Source organism: Aquarana catesbeiana, linkage group LG09, assembly GCF_042186555.1.
Source record: "Aquarana catesbeiana isolate 2022-GZ linkage group LG09, ASM4218655v1, whole genome shotgun sequence".
NCBI classification, from domain to species: domain Eukaryota; kingdom Metazoa; phylum Chordata; class Amphibia; order Anura; family Ranidae; genus Aquarana; species Aquarana catesbeiana.
In genome coordinates, this window is record NC_133332.1 from 231975999 (window position 1) to 232001763 (window position 25765).

Genomic DNA, 25765 nt, shown 5'->3' on the forward strand with positions numbered 1-25765 from the left:
CCAGAGCTTAGTAAATAAGGTAAAGCTTTGCTTTACAAAGAGTACCCAATCACATGCAAGAAAAATGTTTAAAAAAGCATTTTTGCTTGCACGTGATTGGATGATGGAAGTCAGCAGAGCTTCTGTTCATTCACTAAGCCCTGGAGCAACTGCACAGCCTATGTGCCTTTAGTAAATCATCCTCTATGCCTCCAGCCATGTTCCCCACCTGCTGCAATAGACAGATAGTATGGTGGGCCAGGGAGGCATGTAAGTATTCCCCAGAGTACTGCTGCAGTCTTGCTATCCCCCCCGATACTCTCTAAGCCATAAGAAGGAGATTTAGCACAGAAGGCACATAAAAGATGTAGGAGCTTGGAGAACAGCAGTCAGCAGGGGTGAATTGCAGCTTACTTCTTCCTTGGGGCATTGTTTATTCCAGTGGACTCCAACTGTGACCCGCCAACCACATGTGGCCCTTTTGCCTTTATCCAGCCCATGGGGCAAAATATCTCCCACTGATATGAGGCATTATTCATTCCATTGCTACCAGTGATGGGGAACATTTCCTTCCACTAATACCAATGTTGGGGCACTATTCCTTCATTCAATACCAATGACGGGACACCATTCCTCCCACAGATGCCAATGATGGGGCACTATTCCACCCACTAATACCAATGATAGTGGGTGGAATAGTGCCCCATCATTGGTATTAGTGGGTGGAATAGTGCCCCATCATTGGTATTAGTGGGTGGAATAGTGCCCCATCATTGGTATTAGTGGGTGGAATAGTGCCCCATCATTGGTATTAGTGGGAGGGATAGTACCCCATCATTGGTATCAGTGGGAGGAATAGTGTCCTGATATCAATGATGGGACACTATTTCACCCACTGATATCAATGATGGGGCACTATTCCACCCACTGGTATCAATGATGGGGCACTATTCCACCCACTGATATCAATGATGGGGCACTATTCCACCCACTGATATCAATGATGGGGCACTATTCCACCCACTGATATCAATGATGGGGCACTATTCCACCCACTGATATCAATGATGGGGCACTATTCCACCCACTGATATCAATGATGGGGCACTATTCCACCCACTGATATCAATGATGGGACACTATTCCTCCCACTGATATCAATGATGGGACACTATTCCTCCCACTGACATCAATATACTAATACTTACCTGAGGTCCAGCTAGATCCAGCGATGCTGCAGCAGTGTCTTGGCTGCCCGGGACTCCCTTTCTCGTTGGCTGTCAATCAAAGTCAGTCAGCCAATGAGGAGAGAAAGGGGCCAGGCCGGGCCACAGCTCCATGACTGAATGGACACAGGGAGCTGTGGCTTGGCTTGGGTGCACCATAACAAGCTGCTTGATGTGGGGACACTCAACAGGAGGAAGGGGCCAGGAGCACCAAAGAGGGACCTGAGAAGAGGAGGATCGGGGCTACTCTGTGCAAAACCACTGCACAGGGCAGGGAAGTATAACATGTTTTTAACAAAAAAAAAAAAAAAGGAGACTTTATTATCATTTTAAGTCTAACGCGGTGCATGCCAACATGTGGACTTATCTCTTTAATTTATTGATATTTTTACATGTGTGAAGCTTGATTCACACCTATGCACTTTTAGTGCTTTTTGCAGATTTGCACTACAGAACGTGTTCCATAGGAAACCATGTTAAATGGACTGTAGTGCAAATCTGCAAAAAGCACTAAAAATGCATAGGTGTTAATCAGGCCTTAATCCATATAGATCATGCACTCCAATGCTGGACCTTCTCAGCAATTGCAGCTGCTGTGCCTGCCCCTCCCCTCCTCCTGCCCAATCACTGGGCACTTTGTATTATGTGACATCATTCACAAAATACAAAGGCTTCTGTGAATGAACAGCAGAGTGGTGGGTCTGCACCTCGTTGGATGTAACTCATAGTATGGCAGCACATTTTAAAAAGTGTCTGAATTCCTAGAATTCAGCTTTAAGAGCCCTTTCACACTGAGGCGCTTGAAAACTGCCCATAAAACGCTGACCGCTTTTGCAGCACTTTTCAATAGGGCTGTGGAAATGAACGATTAATTACTCGATTAATCGTTAATTTTTTTGATCGATCAAAATTTTTTTGATCGGTAGGCTGCCTGCCCTGGGGCCGCTTTGTGCCAAGCTGTGGCTGCAGCGCAGTGCTCCCTCCTCCTCCTCTATATGTCATACACAGTCTGCGAGCATCTCCCGCTGTGTGTCTCCGAGCTGAGTGTGAAAACTTTGGCAGCGCTGTGAGAAAAGTCCCGCTCTCCTCCTAGATCAGCTCGTGTGATAGACGCAGTGTTCTGTCTATCACACGAGCTGATCTAGGAGGAGGGCGGGACTTTTCTCCCAGCACGGCCAAAGTTTTCACACTCAGCTCCGAGACACACAGTGGGAGATGCCTGCAGACTGTGTAATCCAGGCACAGGCACTGACTACAGTGAGGCTGTGATTATGGGCACGGCGAGGCTGCGATTATGGGCACGGCGAGGCTGCGATTATGGGCACGGCGAGGCTGCGATTATGGGCACGGCGAGGTCCAAGCCATGCCCCGCTATGTCCGGCTTCAGCCATTGCCATAACAACGGTGCTAAATCAGCTAAAAGTAGATGGATCTGTATGTGCATTATAATTAAAATTAGTCGATCAATTAAAAAAAAAAAAATCAAATAATCGAACACGAAAATTTTAATCAGTAACAGCCCTACTTTTCAAGCGTTAGCGGTGCGCTTTTTTGAAAGTCATGCGACAAAAACTTCAGGAACCATTTTGAGGCACTTCCAATTCATCTCAATGGAGACGGGCCCTTTTGAGTCGCTTTTTTAGCGCTCCAAACATGCTGCGTGCGGGAGTTTTTTCACCTCCCAGCGCACTGCCCCAGTGTGAAAGCATCCATTGACTTTAATAGAAATAGGTTTTCGTGAGCTTTTCAGGCGCTTTTTTATAGCGCCAAAGCGCTTGAAAAGCGTCTCAGTGTGAAAGGGCTCTAAGATACAATGCAGAAGGGTGGTTTCTACACTTTTAACCCTTTGTTAGGACAGTGTTCAAATATCATTTACAGCTGATAATGAAGAACTGTGAACAAAACACAGAGTTTGGCCAGCCATACATGTCTCGAATCTCAGCCGCTTCAGCAGGAATTGGCCGAGATTCAAACCGTTAATAGGCAGGCCGATTGTTCCAAGATGATCAATTGATCAACTTGGGTACAACCAGCCTGCTGGATTCCTTTGCGATTATTGCTAGCAGCTGCTATAGCCACTAGCAATAATCACTGGCTTCTTCCAGCAGGGACGGCCTCCCCGCCCACTTCCGCCAGGAAAAGACAATGGCCGGGCAGGAAAGAATCTAGCGAATTTCTTTCCTGCAACCTGTGGTTGCAGAAAAGAAATTTGCTCCATATATGGCCGGCCTTAATTCTGTTAAATATTACCCCACAGTCCCTCCTAAACATCACAAAGCAGGGAGAGCATTTAAGGATTTTTTAAGCCAATAAAAGGCACTTAAAGGAGGTAACCAACACATTTTTAAGTTATGCTATGTAAATGGGGATATTTAACATATAGGTGTTATCATAATAAGCGTTATCCCAATAATAATAATAATAATAAAGTTTTACCACAATTTGGCTCAAAAAGTGGAAATACGCTTTAAAGCTCAACTCCAGAATAATGTTCAACTGTGATTTAGAACTCCCTAAGAAATTCTGAGTAAAACCCTTGCAGTTATTAAATAATTCATGATTTTCTTTGGTAGAAAAAGTGTATTATAATAGGGTGGTATCATCAGACACTGATCAATACCAATCCCCAGACGTTGGAGGGAGGATAAAACTAATCTGTGCATGTCACTTCTGACCTGGTATTATGAACTACATTTCCCTTGAGTCCATGGGATTCCAGGGATGAGTTGGGCGTAATTGAGGATGTTTCTTAGGCTGTTCTTAATTTGCAAGGCAACCCCCACCTAGCCAGCCGCAAACTGCTGTCAGAGATCCAGCTGAAGTACATCAGTACCTTTGATCCTTCAATACTGCTGTGATGACGTTAGCCAAATACTTACTGGGGCTGTGGGGGTACAGGTCACCCTGATGATCAGAGAGGAGCCACTAGTGTCTGGTCCCTGGGATTGGAAAATACATACATTGAGACTGTGAGCAATGACTTTCAAGAATGATGTGGCAAGAAGGATGCTTCTGTAATGTAAATGGAGCATGTAGACAAGTGCCTACAGATTAGAGGGAGATAGATTTTGCTAGCCTTGGGCTTTATGAATCAGAGCAGTGACCCATTGCTCCCCTCCGGCTCCCTGTTTTGCGCAGAGAGCTCTTTACAAACAGAGAGAGAGTCTGAAGGCAAACAGCTTCTGATGGTGTAGGAAACCCATGATAATTTGTGCTTTATAAGTAGTAATATATATAAGTTCACTCAGTGATGCTGAAGAGGTAGCAAGCTATTAAGTGAACCGTCCTGTGTGGGTAAAGTACATTTAAAGCAATTTATTTTTCTAAAATAAAAAAGATGTTATACTCATCTTCTTCACAGAGTGCCCCCCAAACTCTCCTTCTGAAGTCCCTGACTCCGCCACTAGCGCTCTTTGCTCCTCCCTTACAAGTGCCCCCATAGCATGCTGCTTGCTATGGGGGCGCGATCCCAAGCCGGGGCTGTGTGCATCTATGCATACAGAGTGGCTTGGCCCCCACCCCCTTGTCACCGGATTTGATTGAAAGCAGCTAATGGGAGAGAGAGAGAGGGAGAGGGAGAGGGAGAGAATCGCTGCTGCTCTCAGGCACAGGGCTGGATCGAGCTCGGGAAAGTATTTAGGGGGACTGACTGTAGAAGGTTTTTAAAGTGGAGTTCCACCCAAAAGTGGAACTTCCACTCATCAGGTTCCTCCCCCCCTCCGGTGACACAGTTGGCACCTTTCAGGGGGGAGGGGGGTACAGATACCTGTATATTACAGGTATCTGTACCCACTTCCGGCGTAGATAGCCGCAGAATCTGCGGTTATTTACACCACTTCCTGCTCCCTCCCCACTGCCTGCTGGGAAACACACGGGTCCCAGAGGCAGCAGGGAGCATTCGTATTGCGCGGCTCGCGCATGCGCAGTAGGGAACCGGGAAGTGAAGCCGCACGGCTTCACTTCCTGATTCCCTTACCGAAGATGGAGGCGGCAGCACCCGAGGACGGAGAGACGCTTCGGCCTCGGGTGCCGACATCGCGGGCGCCCTGGACAGGTAAGTGTCCATGTTTTAAAAGTCAGCAGCTGCAGTATTTGTAGCTGCTGACTTTTAAAAAAAAAATTTTCAGCGGCGCTCCGCTTTAACCTTAATGCAGAGTATGCATTAGGGTAAAAAAAATTTTTTAGCTTTTACAACCACTTTTATGTAAATTTGTGCTTTGCCTATGCAGGGAAAAGCAACAGGTTCACTTTAATACCCCAATACCTTTTTTTGTCTCTCAAACCATCCCATTCCTTGGGAGAAAAGTATATATCCAGCACTTCTAGGTATGGTGGAGCATGTGACTCACACAAGTGTTGGTGAACAGTGCTGGTTATTGGCCCAGCACTATCACATGGGGGTGGGAACAGTCCTTAGACCTTTGTAAGCTTACACTGGTGAGACTTGGAGCTTACACAGGGCAATCTTACTTCACACCTGGCAGATGAATGACTGCAATGAAGCCTTCGTTTTATGGGTTCTTCGCTATCCTGTATATACAATTGGATGGATGATTTGTTGAGTATACCCCCCACTCGCTGTCTGCAGGTCGGTCGGTCCTTCGTTTTATGGGTTCTTCGCTATCCTGTATATACAATTGGATGGATGATTTGTTGAATATACCCCCCACCCCCACTCGCTGTCTGCAGGTCGGTCCGGCACGTACCCCATCTAGGTGGCAGGTGGTTGGCATCATCAGCGGTTCCTGTGTCCTCTCCTCCATCATAACAATACAAAACAGATTACAGCGCACACATACAAAAATGACATTTATCATGCAAAGCTAGTTAAAAACACCCGAACATATTAAAAAATATGGGGGGTTGGTCACACTATATGGTCATAGCCCACTTAATAATACAAAGTACCCCGAATTAGTGGGTCCTACCCTAGTAATAGAATGGAAGATCCTGTGTCTCAACCATGGGAGATAAACTCCTCTATGTGGGAGAACTGAAGGGATTCCTCCTAAGCACTGGTGACCACTAATAAGAGGTAATGAAGAGGGGGAGGGCCTCCAGCCCAAGAGACCTGGTCGGGGTCCATACAATATACAAAAACATATTTGGGGGGCACACCCTAAAAAGCTTTACATTCAAGATGGTGCTGCTATAAGACCAAAAACAGTACAAAACATATTACAGTGCACACATACAAACATGACATTTATCCTGCAAGGCTAGTTAAAAACACCTGAACACATCTCCTCCATCATGGCGGCTCCCACCGTGCTTCTCCTCCCCTCCTCCTAGGCGTCCAATAGGATCGCCTGTCCTTTCAGCCAATCGGGTCCTGATTGGCTGGGAGGAGGATCAGTGTTACAATTGCGAATATTCATTTACTATTATAATACACCTGGATTGGCTTGGTTTGCTTTCTCTGCGCCCCAAGCCCACCCTATATTGAAGCCTATTAGAGCCTCTGGCACCCTCTAATCAGGTGCTTAAAAAAAAAAAAAAAAACACCCAACCTGCATTGGAATCCATGCATCCGATGTCCTGCAAGTGGCCGGATTTATGGATAGGGGGCAGCGCCGTACGCACTTAATAGCACGGGCCACCCCTGCCCCACCCTCACAAGAACAAGTATAAAATAAGTGCCCCCCTTTGTCCACATATCTGCACAACTACAGTGCGTTCTCTACCCCCATCACAGCAGCACCAAACCTGCATTCTATGAAAAGCGATCTATGGTGGATCAGACAGCGACTAAGCTGCAGCTTCTTGTGTTCAGGAGGCGATCCTGTGACCTCCTCAAAAACTTTTTTCCCCTTTGCGGAATGATAATTTGGAATGGAACTAACACTCCACAATTGCAAGTGGCTGCACCAAAGCAATGTGACATGTGTACAGCCCCCTCTGGCTGTATGTTAGGTTTTCAGTGGGTGGATAGGCGAGGGGTAAAATTGCAGCTCAACCTTATGCAAGGATCAAATGATAATTTAGATTGAGTGATGTCGCTCGAGCTCTGAAGGAATGCTGTGTTATCTGGCACCAAGCTGTCAGTAGCAGATCCTTTAAGGTTTGTTCACATTAGTGCGACTTCTGATGCTACTTGAGTCTCTCAGAATTACATGACAAGGGAAATCTCATTGCTTTCAATGGTGCCCATTCTAATCAATGTGACTCAGAATGGTGCAATATTGGAACAGGTTCCTGCACTACTTTGGTGTGATTTGGCCCCATAGAATATGCAAAGTCACAACACATTGCATCAATGTCACATCTCTGTAGTGTGAGCCAAGCCTAAGCCCTGTAAGTTGCGAGGTGGAGTTTCCAGGGATCAGGCATATTTTTCCCCAGCACATCCCACAGATGCTCGATTGGATTGTGATCTGGAGGATTTGGAGGCCAAGTCAACACCTCAAACTCGTTGTGTTCCTCAAACCATTCTTGTACCATTTTTTAAAGTCTGGCAGGGCGCATTATCCTGATAAAAGTGACCACTGCCCTCAGGAAATGCTGTTTCCATGAAGGGGTGTACTTGGTCACCAACAATGTTTAGGTAGGTTTTTTGTGTCAAGTAACTACCACATGAATGGCAGGACCAAAGGTTTCCCAGCATCACTCTGCCTCTGCCAGTCTGCCTTCTTCCCATAGTACATTCACTGATCTACCGACTGGCACCGTCCACTGCTCTACCGACTGGCACCGTTCTAATGCTCTACCGACTGGCACCGACCACTGCTCTACCGACTGGCACCGTCCACTGCTCTACCGACTGGCACCGACCACTGCTCTACCGACTGGCACCGACCACTGCTCTACCGACTGGCACCGTTCTAATGCTCTACCAACTGGCACCGTTCTAATGCTCTACCGACTGGCACCGACCACTGCTCTACCGACTGGCACCGTTCTAATGCTCTACCGACTGGCACCGTTCTAATGCTCTACCGACTGGCACCGTCCACTGCTCTACCGACTGGCACCGTTCTAATGCTCTACCGACTGGCACCGTCCACTGCTCTACCGACTGGCACCGTTCTAATGCTCTACCGACTGGCACCGTTCTAATGCTCTACCGACTGGCACCGTTCTAATGCTCTACCGACTGGCACCGTTCCAATGCTCTACCGACTGGCACCATTCCAATGCTCTACCGACTGGCACCGTTCCAATGCTCTACCGACTGGCACCGTTCCAATGCTCTACCGACTGGCACCGTTCCAATGCTCTACCGACTGGCACCGTTCCAATGCTCTACTGACTGGCACCGTTCCAATGCTCTACTGACTGACACCAAACCGCCGTAGCTGTAGGTCGGTATTTGCACGTGGGATATCGGGCGCGTGCCCGCCGCGGGAGCGTGCCCGGCAGACTCGATGTCCGCCGGCGACCCCCGATCACGGTGTACACAGGCAGAACGGGGAACTACCTATATAAACAAGGCGATTCCCCGTTCTGCCAGATGACATGACAGAGATCTATGTTCCCAGTGATCGGGAACAGTGATCCCTGTCATGTCCCAGGAAGCCCATCCCCCTACAGTTAGAACACACCCAGTGAACACACTTGACCCCTTGATCGCCCCCTAGTGTTAACTCCTTCCCTGCCAGTGTCATTTTTACATTGATCAGTGCATTTTTATAGCACTGATCAATGTAATAATGTCTGGTCCCCAAAAAGTGTAATTTGGGGTCAGATTTGTCCGCCGCAATGGCGTAGTCCTGCTAAAAAACGCAGATTGCCGCCATTACCAGTAAACACAATAAAGAAATAAATAAAAGTCCCTAAATGTCTATGGGTGGTAGGTGGCCCCCCCTCATGCAGGGTCTGTGGGTGGTAGGTGGCCCCCCCTCATGCAGGGTCTGTGGGTGGTAGGTGGCCCCCCCTCATGCAGGGTCTGTGGGTGGTAGGTGGCCCCCCCCCTCATGCAGGGTCTGTGGGTGGTAGGTGGCCCCCCCCCTCATGCAGGGTCTGTGGGTGGTAGGTGGCCCCCCCCCTCATGCAGGGTCTGTGGGTGGTAGGTGGCCCCCCCTCATGCAGGGTCTGTGGGTGGTAGGTGGCCCCCCCTCATGCAGGGTCTGTGGGTGGTAGGTGGCCCCCCCTCATGCAGGGTCTGTGGGTGGTAGGTGCCCCCCCCCTCATGCAGGGTCTGTGGGTGGTAGGTGCCCCCCCCCCTCATGCAGGGTCTGTGGGTGGTAGGTGGCCCCCCCTCATGCAGGGTCTGTGGGTGGTAGGTGGCCCCCCCTCATGCAGGGTCTGTGGGTGGTAGGTGGCCCCCCCTCATGCAGGGTCTGTGGGTGGTAGGTGGCCCCCCTCATGCAGGGTCTGTGGGTGGTAGGTGGCCCCCCCTCATGCAGGGTCTGTGGGTGGTAGGTGCCCCCCCCCATATGCAGGGTCTGTGGGTGGTAGGTGCCCCCCCCATGCAGTGTCTGTGGGTGGTAGGTGCCCCCCCCATGCAGTGTCTATGGGTGGTAGGTGCCCCCCCCATGCAGTGTCTATGGGTGGTAGGTGCCCCCCCCATGCAGTGTCTGTGGGTGGTAGGTGCCCCCCCCATGCAGTGTCTGTGGGTGGTAGGTGCCCCCCCCATGCAGTGTCTATGGGTGGTAGGTGCCCCCCCATGCAGTGTCTATGGGTGGTAGGTGCCCCCCCCCATGCAGTGTCTATGGGTGGTAGGTGCCCCCCCCATGCAGTGTCTATGGGTGGTAGGTGCCCCCCCCCCCATGCAGTGTCTATGGGTGGTAGGTGGCCCACCCATGCAGTGTCTATGGGTGGTAGGTGGCCCCCCCATGCAGTGTCTATGGGTGGTAGGTGGCCCCCCCATGCAGTGTCTGTGGGTGGTAGGTGGCCCCCCCATGCAGTGTCTGTGGGTGGTAGGTGGCCCCCCATGCAGTGTCTGGGTGGTAGGTGGCCCCCCCATGCAGTGTCTGTGGGTGGTAGGTGGCCCCCCCATGCAGTGTCTGTGGGTGGTAGGTGGCCCCCCATGCAGTGTCTATGGGTGGTAGGTGCCCCCCCATGCAGGGTCTATGGGTGGTAGGTGGCCCCCCATGCAGTGTCTATGGGTGGTAGGTGGCCCCCCATGCAGTGTCTATGGGTGGTAGGTGGCCCCCCATGCAGTGTCTATGGGTGGTAGGTGCCCCCCCATGCAGGGTCTATGGGTGGTAGGTGGCCCCCCATGCAGTGTCTATGGGTGGTAGGTGGCCCCCCATGCAGTGTCTATGGGTGGTAGGTGCCCCCCCCCCATGCAGTGTCTGTGGGTGGTAGGTGGCCCCCCCCATGCAGTGTCTGTGGGTGGTAGGTGCCCCCCCCTATGCAGTGTCTGTGGGTGGTAGGTGGCCCCCCCATGCAGTGTCTGTGGGTGGTAGGTGGCCCCCCCATGCAGTGTCTGTGGGTGGTAGGTGGCCCCCCCATGCAGTGTCTGTGGGTGGTAGGTGGCCCCCCATGCAGTGTCTGTGGGTGGTAGGTGGCCCCCCCATGCAGTGTCTGTGGGTGGTAGGTGGCCCCCCATGCAGTGTCTATGGGTGGTAGGTGGCCCCCCATGCAGTGTCTATGGGTGGTAGGTGGCCCCCCCATGCAGTGTCTATGGGTGGTAGGTGGCCCCCCCATGCAGTGTCTATGGGTGGTAGGTGGCCCCCCCATGCAGTGTCTATGGGTGGTAGGTGGCCCCCCCATGCAGTGTCTATGGGTGGTAGGTGGCCCCCCATGCAGTGTCTGTGGGTGGTAGGTGGCCCCCCATGCAGTGTCTGTGGGTGGTAGGTGGCCCCCCCCATGCAGTGTCTATGGGTGGTAGGTGGCCCCCCATGCAGTGTCTATGGGTGGTAGGTGGCCCCCCATGCAGTGTCTATGGGTGGTAGGTGGCCCCCCATGCAGTGTCTGTGGGTGGTAGGTGCCCCCCCATGCAGGGTCTATGGGTGGTAGGTGGCCCCCCATGCAGTGTCTATGGGTGGTAGGTGCCCCCCCATGCAGTGTCTATGGGTGGTAGGTGGCCCCCCATGCAGTGTCTATGGGTGGTAGGTGGCCCCCCATGCAGTGTCTATGGGTGGTAGGTGCCCCCCCATGCAGTGTCTATGGGTGGTAGGTGGCCCCCCATGCAGTGTCTATGGGTGGTAGGTGCCCCCCCATGCAGTGTCTATGGGTGGTAGGTGGCCCCCCCCATGCAGTGTCTGTGGGTGGTAGGTGGCCCCCCATGCAGTGTCTGTGGGTGGTAGGTGCCCCCCCATGCAGGGTCTATGGGTGGTAGGTGGCCCCCCATGCAGTGTCTATGGGTGGTAGGTGGCCCCCCATGCAGTGTCTATGGGTGGTAGGTGGCCCCCCCATGCAGTGTCTATGGGTGGTAGGTGGCCCCCCATGCAGTGTCTATGGGTGGTAGGTGCCCCCCCCATGCAGTGTCTATGGGTGGTAGGTGGCCCCCCCATGCAGTGTCTGTGGGTGGTAGGTGGCCCCCCCATGCAGTGTCTGTGGGTGGTAGGTGGCCCCCCCATGCAGTGTCTGTGGGTGGTAGGTGGCCCCCCCATGCAGTGTCTGTGGGTGGTAGGTGGCCCCCCCCATGCAGTGTCTGTGGGTGGTAGGTGGCCCCCCATGCAGTGTCTGTGGGTGGTAGGTGGCCCCCCATGCAGTGTCTGTGGGTGGTAGGTGGCCCCCCCCATGCAGTGTCTATGGGTGGTAGGTGGCCCCCCATGCAGTGTCTATGGGTGGTAGGTGGCCCCCCATGCAGTGTCTATGGGTGGTAGGTGGCCCCCCATGCAGTGTCTGTGGGTGGTAGGTGCCCCCCCATGCAGGGTCTATGGGTGGTAGGTGGCCCCCCATGCAGTGTCTATGGGTGGTAGGTGCCCCCCCATGCAGTGTCTATGGGTGGTAGGTGGCCCCCCATGCAGTGTCTATGGGTGGTAGGTGGCCCCCCATGCAGTGTCTATGGGTGGTAGGTGCCCCCCCATGCAGTGTCTATGGGTGGTAGGTGGCCCCCCATGCAGTGTCTATGGGTGGTAGGTGCCCCCCCATGCAGTGTCTATGGGTGGTAGGTGGCCCCCCCCATGCAGTGTCTGTGGGTGGTAGGTGGCCCCCCATGCAGTGTCTGTGGGTGGTAGGTGCCCCCCCATGCAGGGTCTATGGGTGGTAGGTGGCCCCCCATGCAGTGTCTATGGGTGGTAGGTGGCCCCCCATGCAGTGTCTATGGGTGGTAGGTGGCCCCCCCATGCAGTGTCTATGGGTGGTAGGTGGCCCCCCATGCAGTGTCTATGGGTGGTAGGTGCCCCCCCCATGCAGTGTCTATGGGTGGTAGGTGGCCCCCCCATGCAGTGTCTGTGGGTGGTAGGTGGCCCCCCCATGCAGTGTCTGTGGGTGGTAGGTGGCCCCCCCATGCAGTGTCTGTGGGTGGTAGGTGGCCCCCCCATGCAGTGTCTGTGGGTGGTAGGTGGCCCCCCCCATGCAGTGTCTGTGGGTGGTAGGTGGCCCCCCATGCAGTGTCTGTGGGTGGTAGGTGGCCCCCCATGCAGTGTCTATGGGTGGTAGGTGGCCCCCCATGCAGTGTCTATGGGTGGTACCATAGAGTGTGTCTTAGTCCAGACCGGTAGGTCACACACCTCCTGGCTCTCCCTCTCGCTCCTCGCTCACTCTCTCCTGTGTTCTAAAATCAAACTGCAAGTCTTCTGCGTGCGGGCCAATGAGCGGAGAACAGAGGTGAGTCCCGGCCAATAAGCGGCGATGTGGAGGTGGAGCGGATGACGTCAGTGCCGGCTGTTCTGGGTTGAGTGTTGCAGAGTGTGGTCGGTGATCAGGCTGGATGGAGGCGGCGGGCAGCACACAGGGATTACCCCGAGCCTTCCTGCACAGCCTGCGGACTCTCTTCGATATCCTGGACGATGAGCGCCGGGGCTACGTGCACATCCATGAGATCGAAACTCGCTGGAGGGGGGCGGACACCCAGGAGCTTCCCCCCGGGGTGCTGCAGTGCCTGAGGAAGGTGGCGCCCCCCAATGGTTACCTGACCTTCGATCGCTTTGTGTTGGGGCTCCGGACTTCAATGTTCAACTCCCAGAACAGAGAGAACTGCCAGATGGGGGCTCCTCGGGTTCTGGCCAAAGCTCCCAGCAAAGTGGGGTACCCCTGTAAACCTCAGCCTCTGGGGGTGCGCTTCATCAATGGCACCAACCCCCGGCGTAGCACCGACAGGGTCCCCACCGACCGTATCCCCATCGGGGGCGATGGACCAGTCTGCCGAGGAGATGTGGAGAGACCCAGACCAGGTAACCCCGGGGTGTCACCCTGAAGGGGTCCCCACTTATGTCATTATCTGGTGATGGGTATAAGTAAGGGGGAGGGGTTGTTTAGTATAAAATATTTTGGGGTGCTAATGATTTGGTATTATTTGGTGTAGATATATCCTGACCTTTTTGGGGGTGCACCACATCAATGTCATAGACCCCCTCCACAAGTGGGAACCGCCGAGACACCTGAAATTGGCCAATAAAGCTGGTGACATCTGTGTGTATTCGAGGCCATTGAAGATTTTGGGCAGAAAGTGGGAAGTGATGATATGAAAGTGACAAAGTAGATAACCTGGGCAAACCCAACCTTTGGGGAGTCCGATACATCAACAGTACCAGGCTAGGGAACTTGGGGGGGTCAACCTGGGTTCTCCACTTATGTCAGTGTTGGGTAGTGGATGGTGATGACTTGAAAATAACTGCAACATTTTTGGTTGGCACTGCAGATAACACACAAACCCAACGTTTGGGGGGGTCTGCTACAGTATTAGTACCAAAGATCAGGTGTAGCACCAAAAAGTCCACAACTGAGACCCAACACCCATGCCAATGACACGTCAACATGATCCATGAGATACTGCCTGCAGTCTGGTTCTAAGTGGAATTGCAGATTAAGTAAAGGAGGTGTTCTGCTGGTGGCATTTGTGGGTAGCAGAGGCTTTTGAATTTTTTGGGGCACAAGGTGAAAAAGCCACCAAACGGCTAGAAGCAATGGCTTTAAAGTGGCTGCAAAATGTTTTGGTGACAAAGTACACAATTTGGGCAAACCCAACCTTTGGTGGGGTCATCAATGGCAATGACCCATCAACAAGATCCTGGTATGGTACTGTCTACATTCTGGATCTACAGAAAACAGCGGATTTGCTAAGGGAGGCATGCTTCTGGTGGCGTTTGTGGTAAATGGCACCAAGAGGCAGATGAATATTTTAGGGCAGAAGGTGAGAAAGTCCTTAAACTGCTAGAAGCGATGACACAAAAGTGACTGCAAAATGTTTGGTTAAGAAAGTAGAAAAGTCATGCAAACCCAACCTTTGTGGGCTCCACTACATTAACAGTACCAATGACTGAGTGTAAAGTCAAACATGCCCAACTTAGATCCGGACTAGGCAACTTGAGGGGCGGTTTGGGTTCCCCACTTATGTCTTTTTCAGGTAGGAGATGGTAAAATGTTGTGATGGGTTCAAAAAGACATTAATTGGCTATAGCTGTTGTAATAACATTTTACTGGATGTAAAATTTTGGAGTGGAACAGTAGATCTCAAATGCAAATCCTGACCTTTGGGGGGGGCACTACATCCAGGTCAATGGCCCATCAACAAGATCCTGAGATGGTACTGCCTGCTTCCAGAGGGAACAGTGAAGAGGAATTCTGCTGATGGCATTAATGGGTATTGGAAGTTGATGACAATTTTAGGGCAGAAGGTATAAAAGTGACCAAACTCCTACCGAATTGTCAAGACACAAAGTGGATAAAACACAGCCTTTGGGGTTCCACTACATGAAGTGAGCCAACAAATCAGCACCAAAAAAGAGCCCAACTAGGGAGACCTGGCATAAGCAATGGGGAAACCGACTTAGTGGTTTGGGGCTTCACCCGGGATCTCTGCTTTTTATGTCCTTTTGGTATTCTAGTTTTGACAGAAAAAAAGTTGGGACCTCAGACAAACTTTTTCAGGTTAGTTAAGCAGGGAAGGATTAGATTTGTATTGTTCCCTCTGACTCTTTTCCAAGTGAGCTCTTCAAAACAAAAGTTCCGTCTAGCGTTCTATTTTATGAAGCTCTCAGGAGTGTTTGCAGGAAGTTATGGAATTGGAAGCACAGGCAGGTTTTTGGGTTAGATTTGGACTAGTGCCACAAAGTGGTGCAAAGGAATCATCAGGAATCCGGGGGCAAATATTGAAGCTTTAGCTGACATTTTCATAGTGTAAGTACATTGATTTAGGCTGGCCATATATGGTTCGAATCCTGGCTGGTTCAGCAGGAAGTGGCAGAGATTCGAACCGTTAATGGGCAGGCTGAGTGTACAAAGTTGATCAAACAACTTTGGTACAACCAGCCTACTGGATTCTTTTGTGATTATCGCTAGCAACTGCTATAGCCGCTAGCAATAATCCCCGTTTTTTTGGTGGGGAGGGCTTCCCCCAGCCAAGAAAAGAGAATTACTGATAACCCCTGTCAGCACTGTCTGTGTTGATGGGGGGAATCGTGCAATGTTTTTTTTTCCTGCAACCCGCAGTTGCAGAAAAGAAATTTGCACTGTGTATGGCTGGCCTTAATCTCATCCCTGGTTTTCATTGACCAGATCTAAGGGGGGATTTACTAAAACGGGAGAGTGCAAAATCTGGTGCAGCCCTGTTTGGAAACCAATCAGCGTCCAGGTTTTATTGTCAAACAAGCTGAAGTTAGAAGCTTTTTGGCCACCATGCACAGCTGCACCAGATTCTGAGTGCTCCAGTTTTAGTAAATCTCCCCTTAAGTGTTCTATGGCCGCCCCAATTCAATATTCTAACCTAGATCTGTGTTCTTGTGTCACAATCCTCTTCTAGACCTCCTCTTATCTCCTTTGTGCTCCTGTCTTAATTCTTCACCTCTCACATACTTCTCATTTGGCAGCAAATGTTTCCATCCTACAAGCTATTATTGTGTTTTTGTTTTTTTTGTTTGTTTTTTTTTAGAACGATGGTGATGTAACCTTGTTGTAGAGAGACTTTTAATTACTAGGAAATGTGGTTGTTGCCTATGTCATGTAAACTCTTCTTAATTGCTTAGGTTTGGATGTAGTATAGCAAGGTTTACAACATCACTTGCAGGGACTGTCTTCTTTAACAGCAACAAGAAATCTCTTGGAACAGCCCAGAACTAAACACTGATCCCAATGAGGAATTTATAGCGGATTATTGTGGCAGCGCTCGGCCGGTGTGGTTCTGCAAGTCATATGCACAGACACATGACCTCTGCACCGATATGTACAGTATCTCACAAAAGTGAGTACACCCCTCACATTTTTGTAAATATTTTATTCTATCTTTTCATGTGACAACACTGAAGAAATTACACTTTGATACAATGTAAAGTAGTGAGTGTACAGCTTGTATAACAGTGTACATTTGCTGTCCCCTCAAAATAACTCAACACACAGCCATTAATGTCTAAACCACTGGCAACAAAAGTGAGTACATCCCTAAGTGAAAATGTCCAAATTGGGCCCAATTAGCCATTTTCCCTTCTCGGTGCCATGTGACTCATTAGTGTTACAAATTCTCAGATGTGAATGGGGAGTAGGTGTTTTAAATTGGGTGTTATCGCTCTCACTCTCATACCGGTCTCTGGAAGTTCAACATGGAACCTCATGGCAAAGAACTGAGCTGCAGCACAGTAACTAAGACCATACAGCGGTTTAACAGAACAGGTTCCACTCAGAACAGGCCTCGCCATGGTCGACCAAAGAAGTTGAGTGCATGTGCTCAGCGTCATTTCCAGAGGTTGTCTTTGGGAAATAGACGTATGAGTGCTACCAGCATTGCTGCAGAGGTTGAAAAGGGGGTGTGGGTCAGCCTGTCAGTGCTCAGACCATACGCCGCACAATGCATCAAATTGGTCTGCATGGCTGTCGTCCCAGAAGGAAGCCTCTTCTAAAGATGATGCACAAGAAAGCCCGCAAACAGTTTGCTGAAGACAAGCTGACTAAGGACATGAGTACTGGAACCATGTCCTGTGGTCTGATGAGACCAAGATAAACGTATTTATTTCAGATGGTGTCAAGCGTGTGTGGTGGCAACCAGGTGAGGAGTACAAAGGTAAGTGTGTCTTGCCTACAGTCAAGCATGGTGGTGGGAGTGTCATGGTCTGGGTCTGCATGAGTTCTGCCGGCACTGGGGAGCTACAGTTCATTGAGGGAACCATGAATGCCAACATGTACTGTCTGTGACATACTGAAGCAGAGCATGATCTCCTCCCTTCGGAGACTGGGCCACAGGGCAGTATTCCAAGACCCCAAACACACCTCCAGGATGACAATTGCCTTGCTATAGAAACTGTAGTTAAAGGTTATGGACTGGCCAAGCATGGTCTCCAGACCTAAACCCTATTGAGCATCTGTGGGGCATCCTCAAATGGAATCTGGAGGAGCACAACATCTCTAACATCCACCAGCTTCGTGATGTCGTCATGGAGGAGTGGAAGAGGACTCCAGTGGCAACCTGTGAAGCTCTGGTGAACCCCATGCCCAAAAGGCAGTGCTGGAAAATAATGGTGGCCACACAAAATATTGATACTTTGGGCCCAGTTTGGACATTTTCACTTAGGGGTGTACTCACTTTTGTTGCCAGCGGTTTAGACATTAATGGCTGTGTGTTGAGGTATTTTGAGGGGACAGCAAATTTACATTGTTATACAAGCTGTACACTCACTACTTTACATTGTAGCAAAGTGTAATTTCTTCGGTGTTGTCACATGAAAAGATATAATAAAATATTTACAAAAAACGTGAGGGTGTACTCACTTTTGTGAGATACTGTATGTCTAACCAAAACTTTTTTTTTTTAATTTTGGATGGGGTGGGTAACTTTTTAGAAACTCTCCAGGTGTTTATTGCTGTCTGTGTCATTGCTGGGGAGAGTCATCCTCCTTATTTGTCCCGGTGATCCAAAAGTGATGGGAAATCCAACATTTAGTTTACCACAAAAGGAGGTGTTTTTTTTTTTTTTTTTTCATACTTTTTGTGCTGCTTAGGACTTGACAGTAAGGGCCCATTCACACCAGAAACTGCACATAACTGCGTGTTTTTGATGTGTATGTTTTTGCAGCATGTAAACATGCAAAGAGGGTGCAAAGGTGCATTGCCACCAAAACCAGTTATTGAAAACACACAAGTGTTATACCGACAAAGTGCAACTAAAATCAAGCTTGTCATATACAACGCTCCAGATGGTGAGGCGAGTGACTCTATGGCACAGGGTGGAAAAACTACGCGTTTCGGGGATTGACCTCCTTACTCAGAGCTTCAAGAGTTCTAAGGAAGGGGGGGTCTGTCCCCTGAAACGCGTAAGCTTTTCCACCATGTGACCATAGTCGCCTGCCTCACCAACTGGAGCATTCTATATGACCAGCTTGAGTTTATTCCCACTTTGTGAGTATATCACTGTTTGTTTTCAATACTTTTGTTGGTAGTACACTAGGCATTTGCGCCCTCTTGTGTATGTTTTTGCAATGTTTGGAAGGACCGGCCAGTCTGAGGGGGGCTGCATCGCTGAAACCCTTGCCTGCCATAGTAATGTTGTTTAGGGAAGTCCTGGGATTAAGGGCTGGATTGTGTTTTTGGCATGTTTACATGCGTTTTGAAGCGTGCTTGAATGCATTTTGGGCTGCGTTTTAGCACTGTTTGCAGTGCATTTTTCTATACATTTTTGGGCTTGGCTTTCTTGGGGTAAAGGGGTGCGGTGCGTTTGTAGCACATTCCCTGCATTTGCGGTGCGGAAAATGCAGCATGCTTTTTTTTTTTTTTTTCCTCTGCACTACATTAATGTGAACTATGCCCATAGGATCACATTTAGTGGTGAACCGAATGGAAATTTTGTTGCCGAAAATGCAGATGCACTTGACAGAAAACTGAAACTGATTTTTTTTTTTTTTTCAAACTATTTTATATAGAAGTGTATTATATTCTACTTTTTAATTTAATATCATGAATTTAAATGAATATGCAGTCATTGTTGGCAATTATCGGCACCTTTTTAGTGCAAAGAAAAATGCAAACCTGGTTGATCCTGCTGATCTCTACTTCCCCCTTCTGTTCTTGTCCCCAATTCAGTTAAGGATTTTGCAGCTGTGGTGGCAGCTCTGCACATGCTCAGTTTTCAGTGAGTTTCTCTGCTGAGCATTTCCTGGTTATCACATCTGAGCAGCCCATGTGACTGTAGCGTCACACATGTGGGCATATACACAGTGGTAAATGACAGCCCACTCCCTTCCACCTTCTCCATGCCCACTAACCAGCTAAATACGATGGGGTGGGATATTGCATGTGGATTGATGGAGGCTTCACCTCCCTCTTATTCCAAGACACAGGCTGGAGGGGCATGCCACAGCCTGTGACTGGCAGGAATCTGCCCCCCACACTATGGTATTGCCATAAAATAATAAATATTTGATTTCAAATATATTTGTATGACAAATTTAAAACTGTTTGTTTATTTTTTAATATTGTTTTATTTTTACTCCTGTATTCTAAAGGCTGTTTTTTTAATTTTATTTCTATTTTTTGAACATGTGACCAGCAGTAGAGGGCTAGAAGCTGCTCCTGTTTGTTTCCCTGCAGGCAGGCTGGGAGAGAGCTGGGTCATGTGACAGCTGTATATCGATTAGGAAAAAAGTACTTAGATTTAATTTATTTTTTATTAAAATAATTACAGTGCTATCATCCATATGCAGAAATAGAAGGTGTCAATTAAACAGTGTGTTTTTAGTATCGCTTTAATCACACAATGCTCCATTCCTGTGTGATCGCTACAAGATGCTACTACACGCTTCTTACTTTCCGACCGAATGGGCAAGGTGATGAGTGTCTCTTTAATCATAATTGAGCTCCTCTAAATGTAGGAGGTTTGCTCTAGTGGAGTAAGGTTAAAAATAAGTGCACTTTCACACAAAACGCACTTATTCTTTTTTGCTCTGACCTGAGTGATCCCACCCTCCACAGCCGATGCATCCCATTTGTTTACATGCAATGGCGAAAGGTGCCCTCTACTGACGGGGCCTGCACATTACAGCCCGGTAAACTTCTATGGGCTCATTGCCTGGCCGGAGGTGGATAAGCCTCATAGAACTCTATGGGGATGTACTGCTCAGGTGCAGCCAAGAAGGGAGTCTTTCACCTCTGGCTATCAAAACAAATAGCGGAAGCCATGGCCGTCGGTAGGTGTAACACTGTCGAGGGGGAAGGTGGGATCTTTTAGTTTAGGGCAAAGAGAATAAATGCACTTTTTTTTCTTTGAATCGCTCAGTAGCAAAAGATTAAAATGGTCGATTTGGGTTAATCTTAAATTTTTTTTTAATCGAACTTTTGTCCCAAAGCTGAACAATCGTCCTGCATTCAGCTACATTAACATAGTTTTGCTTGAAAGTGAAGCGAGAGCTGAGGAGTGAATTTGGCGCCTCTCCCCAGCCCTGTGCATTGTCGGCAGCGTTCCCCAGACTGAATGCATTGGCTGGGTGTGCCTGGAATTTAGGGGGGAGTAGGTGAAACTTGATTTAATCAAATGGGGAAATGGATGAATTATGGGTGTAAAGGGAGACGGCTTAGCTGCAGGTTTCCACATGTGTGAATCTGAACTTTGCTCTACGCTTTTACAGTAATATACAGTATTAGGTGTCTGTGTATATTATTTCATTCCAGGAATTAATTTATCTATTATGGTCATGGAATGTGAGAAGCCAAAAGAATAAAGAAAAAAGGAGTAGGGGCTCCGTTAGCTCCATGGGAGCCTTGTGGCTCTCTTCAGACCACCACAGAATTCTAGGCAGATATAAAAGAAACAAATGAATGCAATCAATAATACATCTTAATTGTATGTTTATTACATGCAGGCAGTGTGACTACCTGACTCTGGCCTGGTGTCAGCCTCTTACAGTTCCTGCACAGTGATGGGAAGATGTGTGCATGCTGAAAGGAGGAGAGAGCAGAGTGAGAGACCAGCTCATCATTGTGCTGCTTCTCCATTCACTGTCCAGTCACAGACTGGGGCTGGTCCGGGATGACCTGGGGTTGAATGATGCTGGCTGTCAGACTGCGGATATCTAGCAACAGAAAGAGAGTATTGCAGGGGAGTATCTGGACTGATGATTACTTTTGCAGCAAAAGCTAGTTTTATTTGTTTTAGACCTCTTTCACACTGGGGCATTTTTCAGGCGCTTTAGCGTTAAAAAAAAAAAAGCGCCTGAAAGCAGCCTCATATGCAAATTGCAATCCCAATGTGAAAGCCCGAGTGCTTTCACACTGCCAGCACCCGAAAAACGCTGGTAAAGCACCGTTTAAGACCCTTTTCACACTGGGGCGTTTTTTGGGTGCTGGCAATGTGAATGGGCTTGGTCCATCGGCGCACCAAGCCCGGTGGCAAAAACACGAAAGCGCTGCAAAGAAGCTGCTTGCGGGACTTTTTTTTTTTTTTTTTGGTGCCCTGCCAGCGCAGCGCCCCAGTGTGAAAGCACTCGGGATTTCACATTGGGATTGCAGATGAGGCTTCTTTCAGGCACTTTACAGGCGCTTTTTTTTTTTTTTTTTTTTTTTTTTTTTGTTTACGCCTGAAAAACGCCCCAGTGTGAAAGGTGTCTCAGTATGAAAGCACTCGGGCTTTCACATTGGTATTGCAGATGAGGTTTCTTTAGGCGCTAACGCTAAAGCGCCTGAAAAATGCCCCAGTCTGAAAGGGGTCTTAATGAGCTATTTATTTTGTCTTTGTTTTTGACTGAAGTTCTGCATTAAAGTGGTTATAAAGCCTACACATTTTTTTACCTTAATGCATTCCTTGCATTGATATAAAAAATGTTTAGGCATTGAATTTGGCCCCTCATCATCCCTCCTTATACTTACCTGAGCCCCCTTCGATCCAACGGTGTGCACGTTTGCAGCTCTTCTCTCCACTCACTTTGGGTCTCACTGGCTTTGCTGGGGCACCCAGTGCTAGCAATTAATGCCACTGACAAGGGAGTGGGGGGGGGCAGGGCCGATTACTGCTATCTGTGTCAATGGAATACAGCAAAAGGGGCTCGGGAGCAAGCACACACGAGGGCCCCACGTGGGAAGCTGCTTCCAAGGCACTGGACAGGGAGCTTTAAAGCTGAAATCCAGGTATGGCAATCTTTACATTGGTGGTGGACCAATGAAAATGTGTGTGGGGTAAAGTGAAAGCTGGTGATCACTGTAATAGAATCCGCTTCTCCAGTGATCGCCACAAGCTTCTAGGTCCTGTGCTGAGCAGCTGCCCTGCAGCATTGTGAACATAGGAGGATGCTCGTTTGGCACAGGTGCCATTCAGGGAACATTTTCCATTTTTCTCAGTGAAGGCAAAGCATTCTCTGATTGGACTAGGGCTGGGGAAAAAATTGATTTAAATGTTGATTCGAGTTGAGAGGTCAAATCCATTCAAAATGTAAGCAAATCGATTTTTTTTCTTTAGATTTTTTTTTTTTCACCGCGCCGGTCCTGAGGAGCTGCGAGCAGGAGTTTTTAGGTGAGGCCGTGGTTTCGGCCTACTCCGCGAGGCTGGCCGCGCGGACTAGGCTGCAGCCGCGGCCTCGCCTAAAAATTCCTGCCTGCAGCTCCTCAGGACCGGCGCGGTGTCCAAAAAAAAAAAAAAACTATTCGAATCATGAATCGAGGTGTTTTTTTTTTTTTGGAAAATCTCCCAGGTTTAGATTGGACACGGTGAGGCTGGGCAGTGACAACATAATCTCCACCTTGTCCAATCACAGAACACTTTTTTTGTATCCATTGATAAAATGCAACGTCTTCTCTGAATGGTGCCTTTGCAGAGCAAGCAACCTCCTGTTTTTGGTAAGCAGCAGTGCAGGCGCTCGGCACGGGAGACCGCAAGCCAGCAGCAATCATTGAATGTCCAGGCCTTTTGATTTTGACCTGGTCCAGACTTGCTGAAGAGTTCCTAATCTTATTAACCACTTCCGGACTGCCCACCGTCGTTATACGTCGGCTGTTTGAAGATTAGTATCGTTGTTATGGCAGCAGCTAGCTGCCATAACCCTGGTATCCTCTTCTTCAGAGCGGTCCGTTTTCAGATAAAAGTGGTCTCTGTGGCGGGTTTGCCGCAAGATCACTTTTATCAGCGGCGGGAGAGGAGGGCCCCCTCCCGCCATGCTCTGGTGCCCTCCGTTGCTTACCAGAGCTGTCGGCATCGGCGGAGGCGATTGGATCTTCACCCTTGCTGGGCTTGGAGACGAGTGAGGGGAAGATGGCCCCCACCCGTTTCCATAACATTGCAGGGCGTAAGCGACGTCAAAACGTCACTTCTGCCCATAGCTATTAAAGGGCCATTTTTTAAAATTATTTTTTTAATTTTGCATTATTTGCATTTTAATGTAAATATGAGATCTGAGGTCTTTTCGACCCCCGGATCTCATATTTAAGAGGTCCTGTCATGCTTTTTTTCTATTACAAGGGATGTTTACAATCCTTGTAATAGGAATAAAAGTGACAATTTTTTTTTAACCACTTCACATCCAGGCCATTTCTGACACTTCGCTCCTACATGTCAAAAATCATAATTTCTTTGCTATAAAATTAGATAGAACCCCCAAACATTATATATGTTTTTTTAGCAGAGACCCTAGAGAATACAATGGCAGTCATTGCAACTTTTTATCTTGCACGGTATTTGCGCAGCAATTTTTCAAACGCGTTTTTTTTGAAAAAAAAACAGTTTCATGCTTTAAAAAAAAACAAAACAGCAAAGTTAGCCAAATTTTTTTGCATTGTGTGAAAGATGAAGTTACGCCGAGTAAATAGATACCTAACATGTCACGCTTCAAAATTGTACACGCTCGTGGAATGGCGCCAAACTTTGGTACTTAAAAATCCCCATAGGCGACGCTTTAACATTTTTTACTGGTTACATGTTTTGAGTTACAGAGGAGGTCTAGGGCCAAAATTATTGCTCTCGCTCTAACGTTCGCGGCGATACCTCACATGTGTGGTTTGAACACCGTTTTCATATGTGGGCGGGACTTATGTATGCGTTCGCTTCTGCGTGCGAGCTCACGGGGACAGGGGCGCTTTAAAAATTTTTTTTTTTTTTTTATTGTTAATTTTACCTAAAAATTTTTTATTTTTACACTTTAAAAATTTTTTTTTTTTTTTTTGATCACTTTTATTCCTATTACAAGGAATGTAAACATCCCTTGTAATAGGAATATGACACGATCAGTCCTCTTTACAGTGAGATATGGGGTCAATAAGACCCCACATCTCACCTCTAGGCTGGGAAGCCTAAAATAAAAAAAAAAAAATAAAACGATCGCCGCTTCACAGCTGAAGCGGCGCCTTTTTTTGAATGCAGAGGCCGGGCGTGACGTCATAACATCGCGCCCGGCCTCCGAACGATCATAGAGACTCCGGCGACCATCTGGTCCGCCGGAAATCTCTATGGTGAACATCCGGCGCCGGCGGATCCGCTATCCGACTCACCGATCGCTGAGGTGAGTCGGTAGTAGCACCGGAGGGCGGCGGGAGGGGGGGGACGTCCCCTCCCGCCGCCCGTAAGAACGATCAAGCGGCGGAACAGCCGCTATGATCGTTCTTATGGTGTACGGAATCGCCGGCTGAAAATGCCGGTATCTGAATGATGTCTGTAGCCTCAGACATCATTCAGATATAAGCCCCGAAAGTCGAGGACGTCATATGACGTCCTCCGGATGTCAAGCGGTTAAAAAAAGTATAAAACTAAAAGGTAAAATTTAAATAAGAAAAAAATAAATAATTTTTAAAAACGTGCCCCGTCCTGACGAGCTTGCGTGCAGAAGCGAACACATACGTGAGTAGCGCCGCATATGAAAATGGTGTGCAAACCACACACGTGAGGTATCGCCGCGATCGGTAGAGCAAGAGCAATAATTCTAGCACTAGACCTCCTCTGTAACCCAAAACATGCAACCTGTAGAACTTTTAAAATCTCGCCTATGGAGATTTTTAAGGGTAAAAGTTTGTCGCCATTCCACGAGTGGTAGCAATTTTGAAACGTGACAAGTTGGGTATCAATTTACTCGGCGTAACATTATCTTTCACAATATAAAAAAAATTGGGCTAACTTTACTGTTTTTTTTACATTCAAAAATGTCTATTTTTTCCAAAAAAAGTGCGCTTGTAAGACCGCTGCGCAAATATGGTGTGACAAAGTATTGCAACGACCGCCATTTTATTCTCTAGGGTGTTAGAAAAAAATGTATAATGTTTGGGGGTTCTAAGTAATTTTCTAGCAAAAAAAAACTGTTTTTCACTTGTAAACAATGGGAAGGGGGAGCGTTTTTAGATCAAAAAGATATAAACAAGTACATGTACCATCATCCCAAATATCTTATACAAAAGCAGAGAGCATGAGGTAGAGGGAGGTCGCAGGTGGCTGCCACTGTCGGCCAAAATCTCAATACCCCATGCAACAAAGACAATAACCCCTAAAGAGGGGGGGGAAAGGGGGGGACTATTCCGGTACCAGGTATAATCAAAATTTATAATAAAAGGTGAAAGCGAAGGAAGCAATAATACAGTATAAAAATTCCATTTTAATAGAAAACATGATTAAAAAATTG

At 48.5% G+C, this 25765-nt stretch overlaps 1 protein-coding gene across 1 annotated transcript in view; it reads left to right on the forward strand.

Annotated features, from left to right (window-relative positions):
- The first annotated feature begins 12887 nt into the window (after nt 1-12887).
- SAPCD2 (suppressor APC domain containing 2) overlaps nt 12888-25765 on the forward strand; it is a 73441-nt gene continuing 60563 nt past the window's right edge. The window contains exon 1 of the mRNA XM_073599935.1: nt 12888-13432. Coding sequence (XP_073456036.1) covers nt 12970-13432 — 463 coding nt within the window. The 5' untranslated portion in view covers nt 12888-12969. The remainder of the gene's footprint in view (nt 13433-25765) is intronic.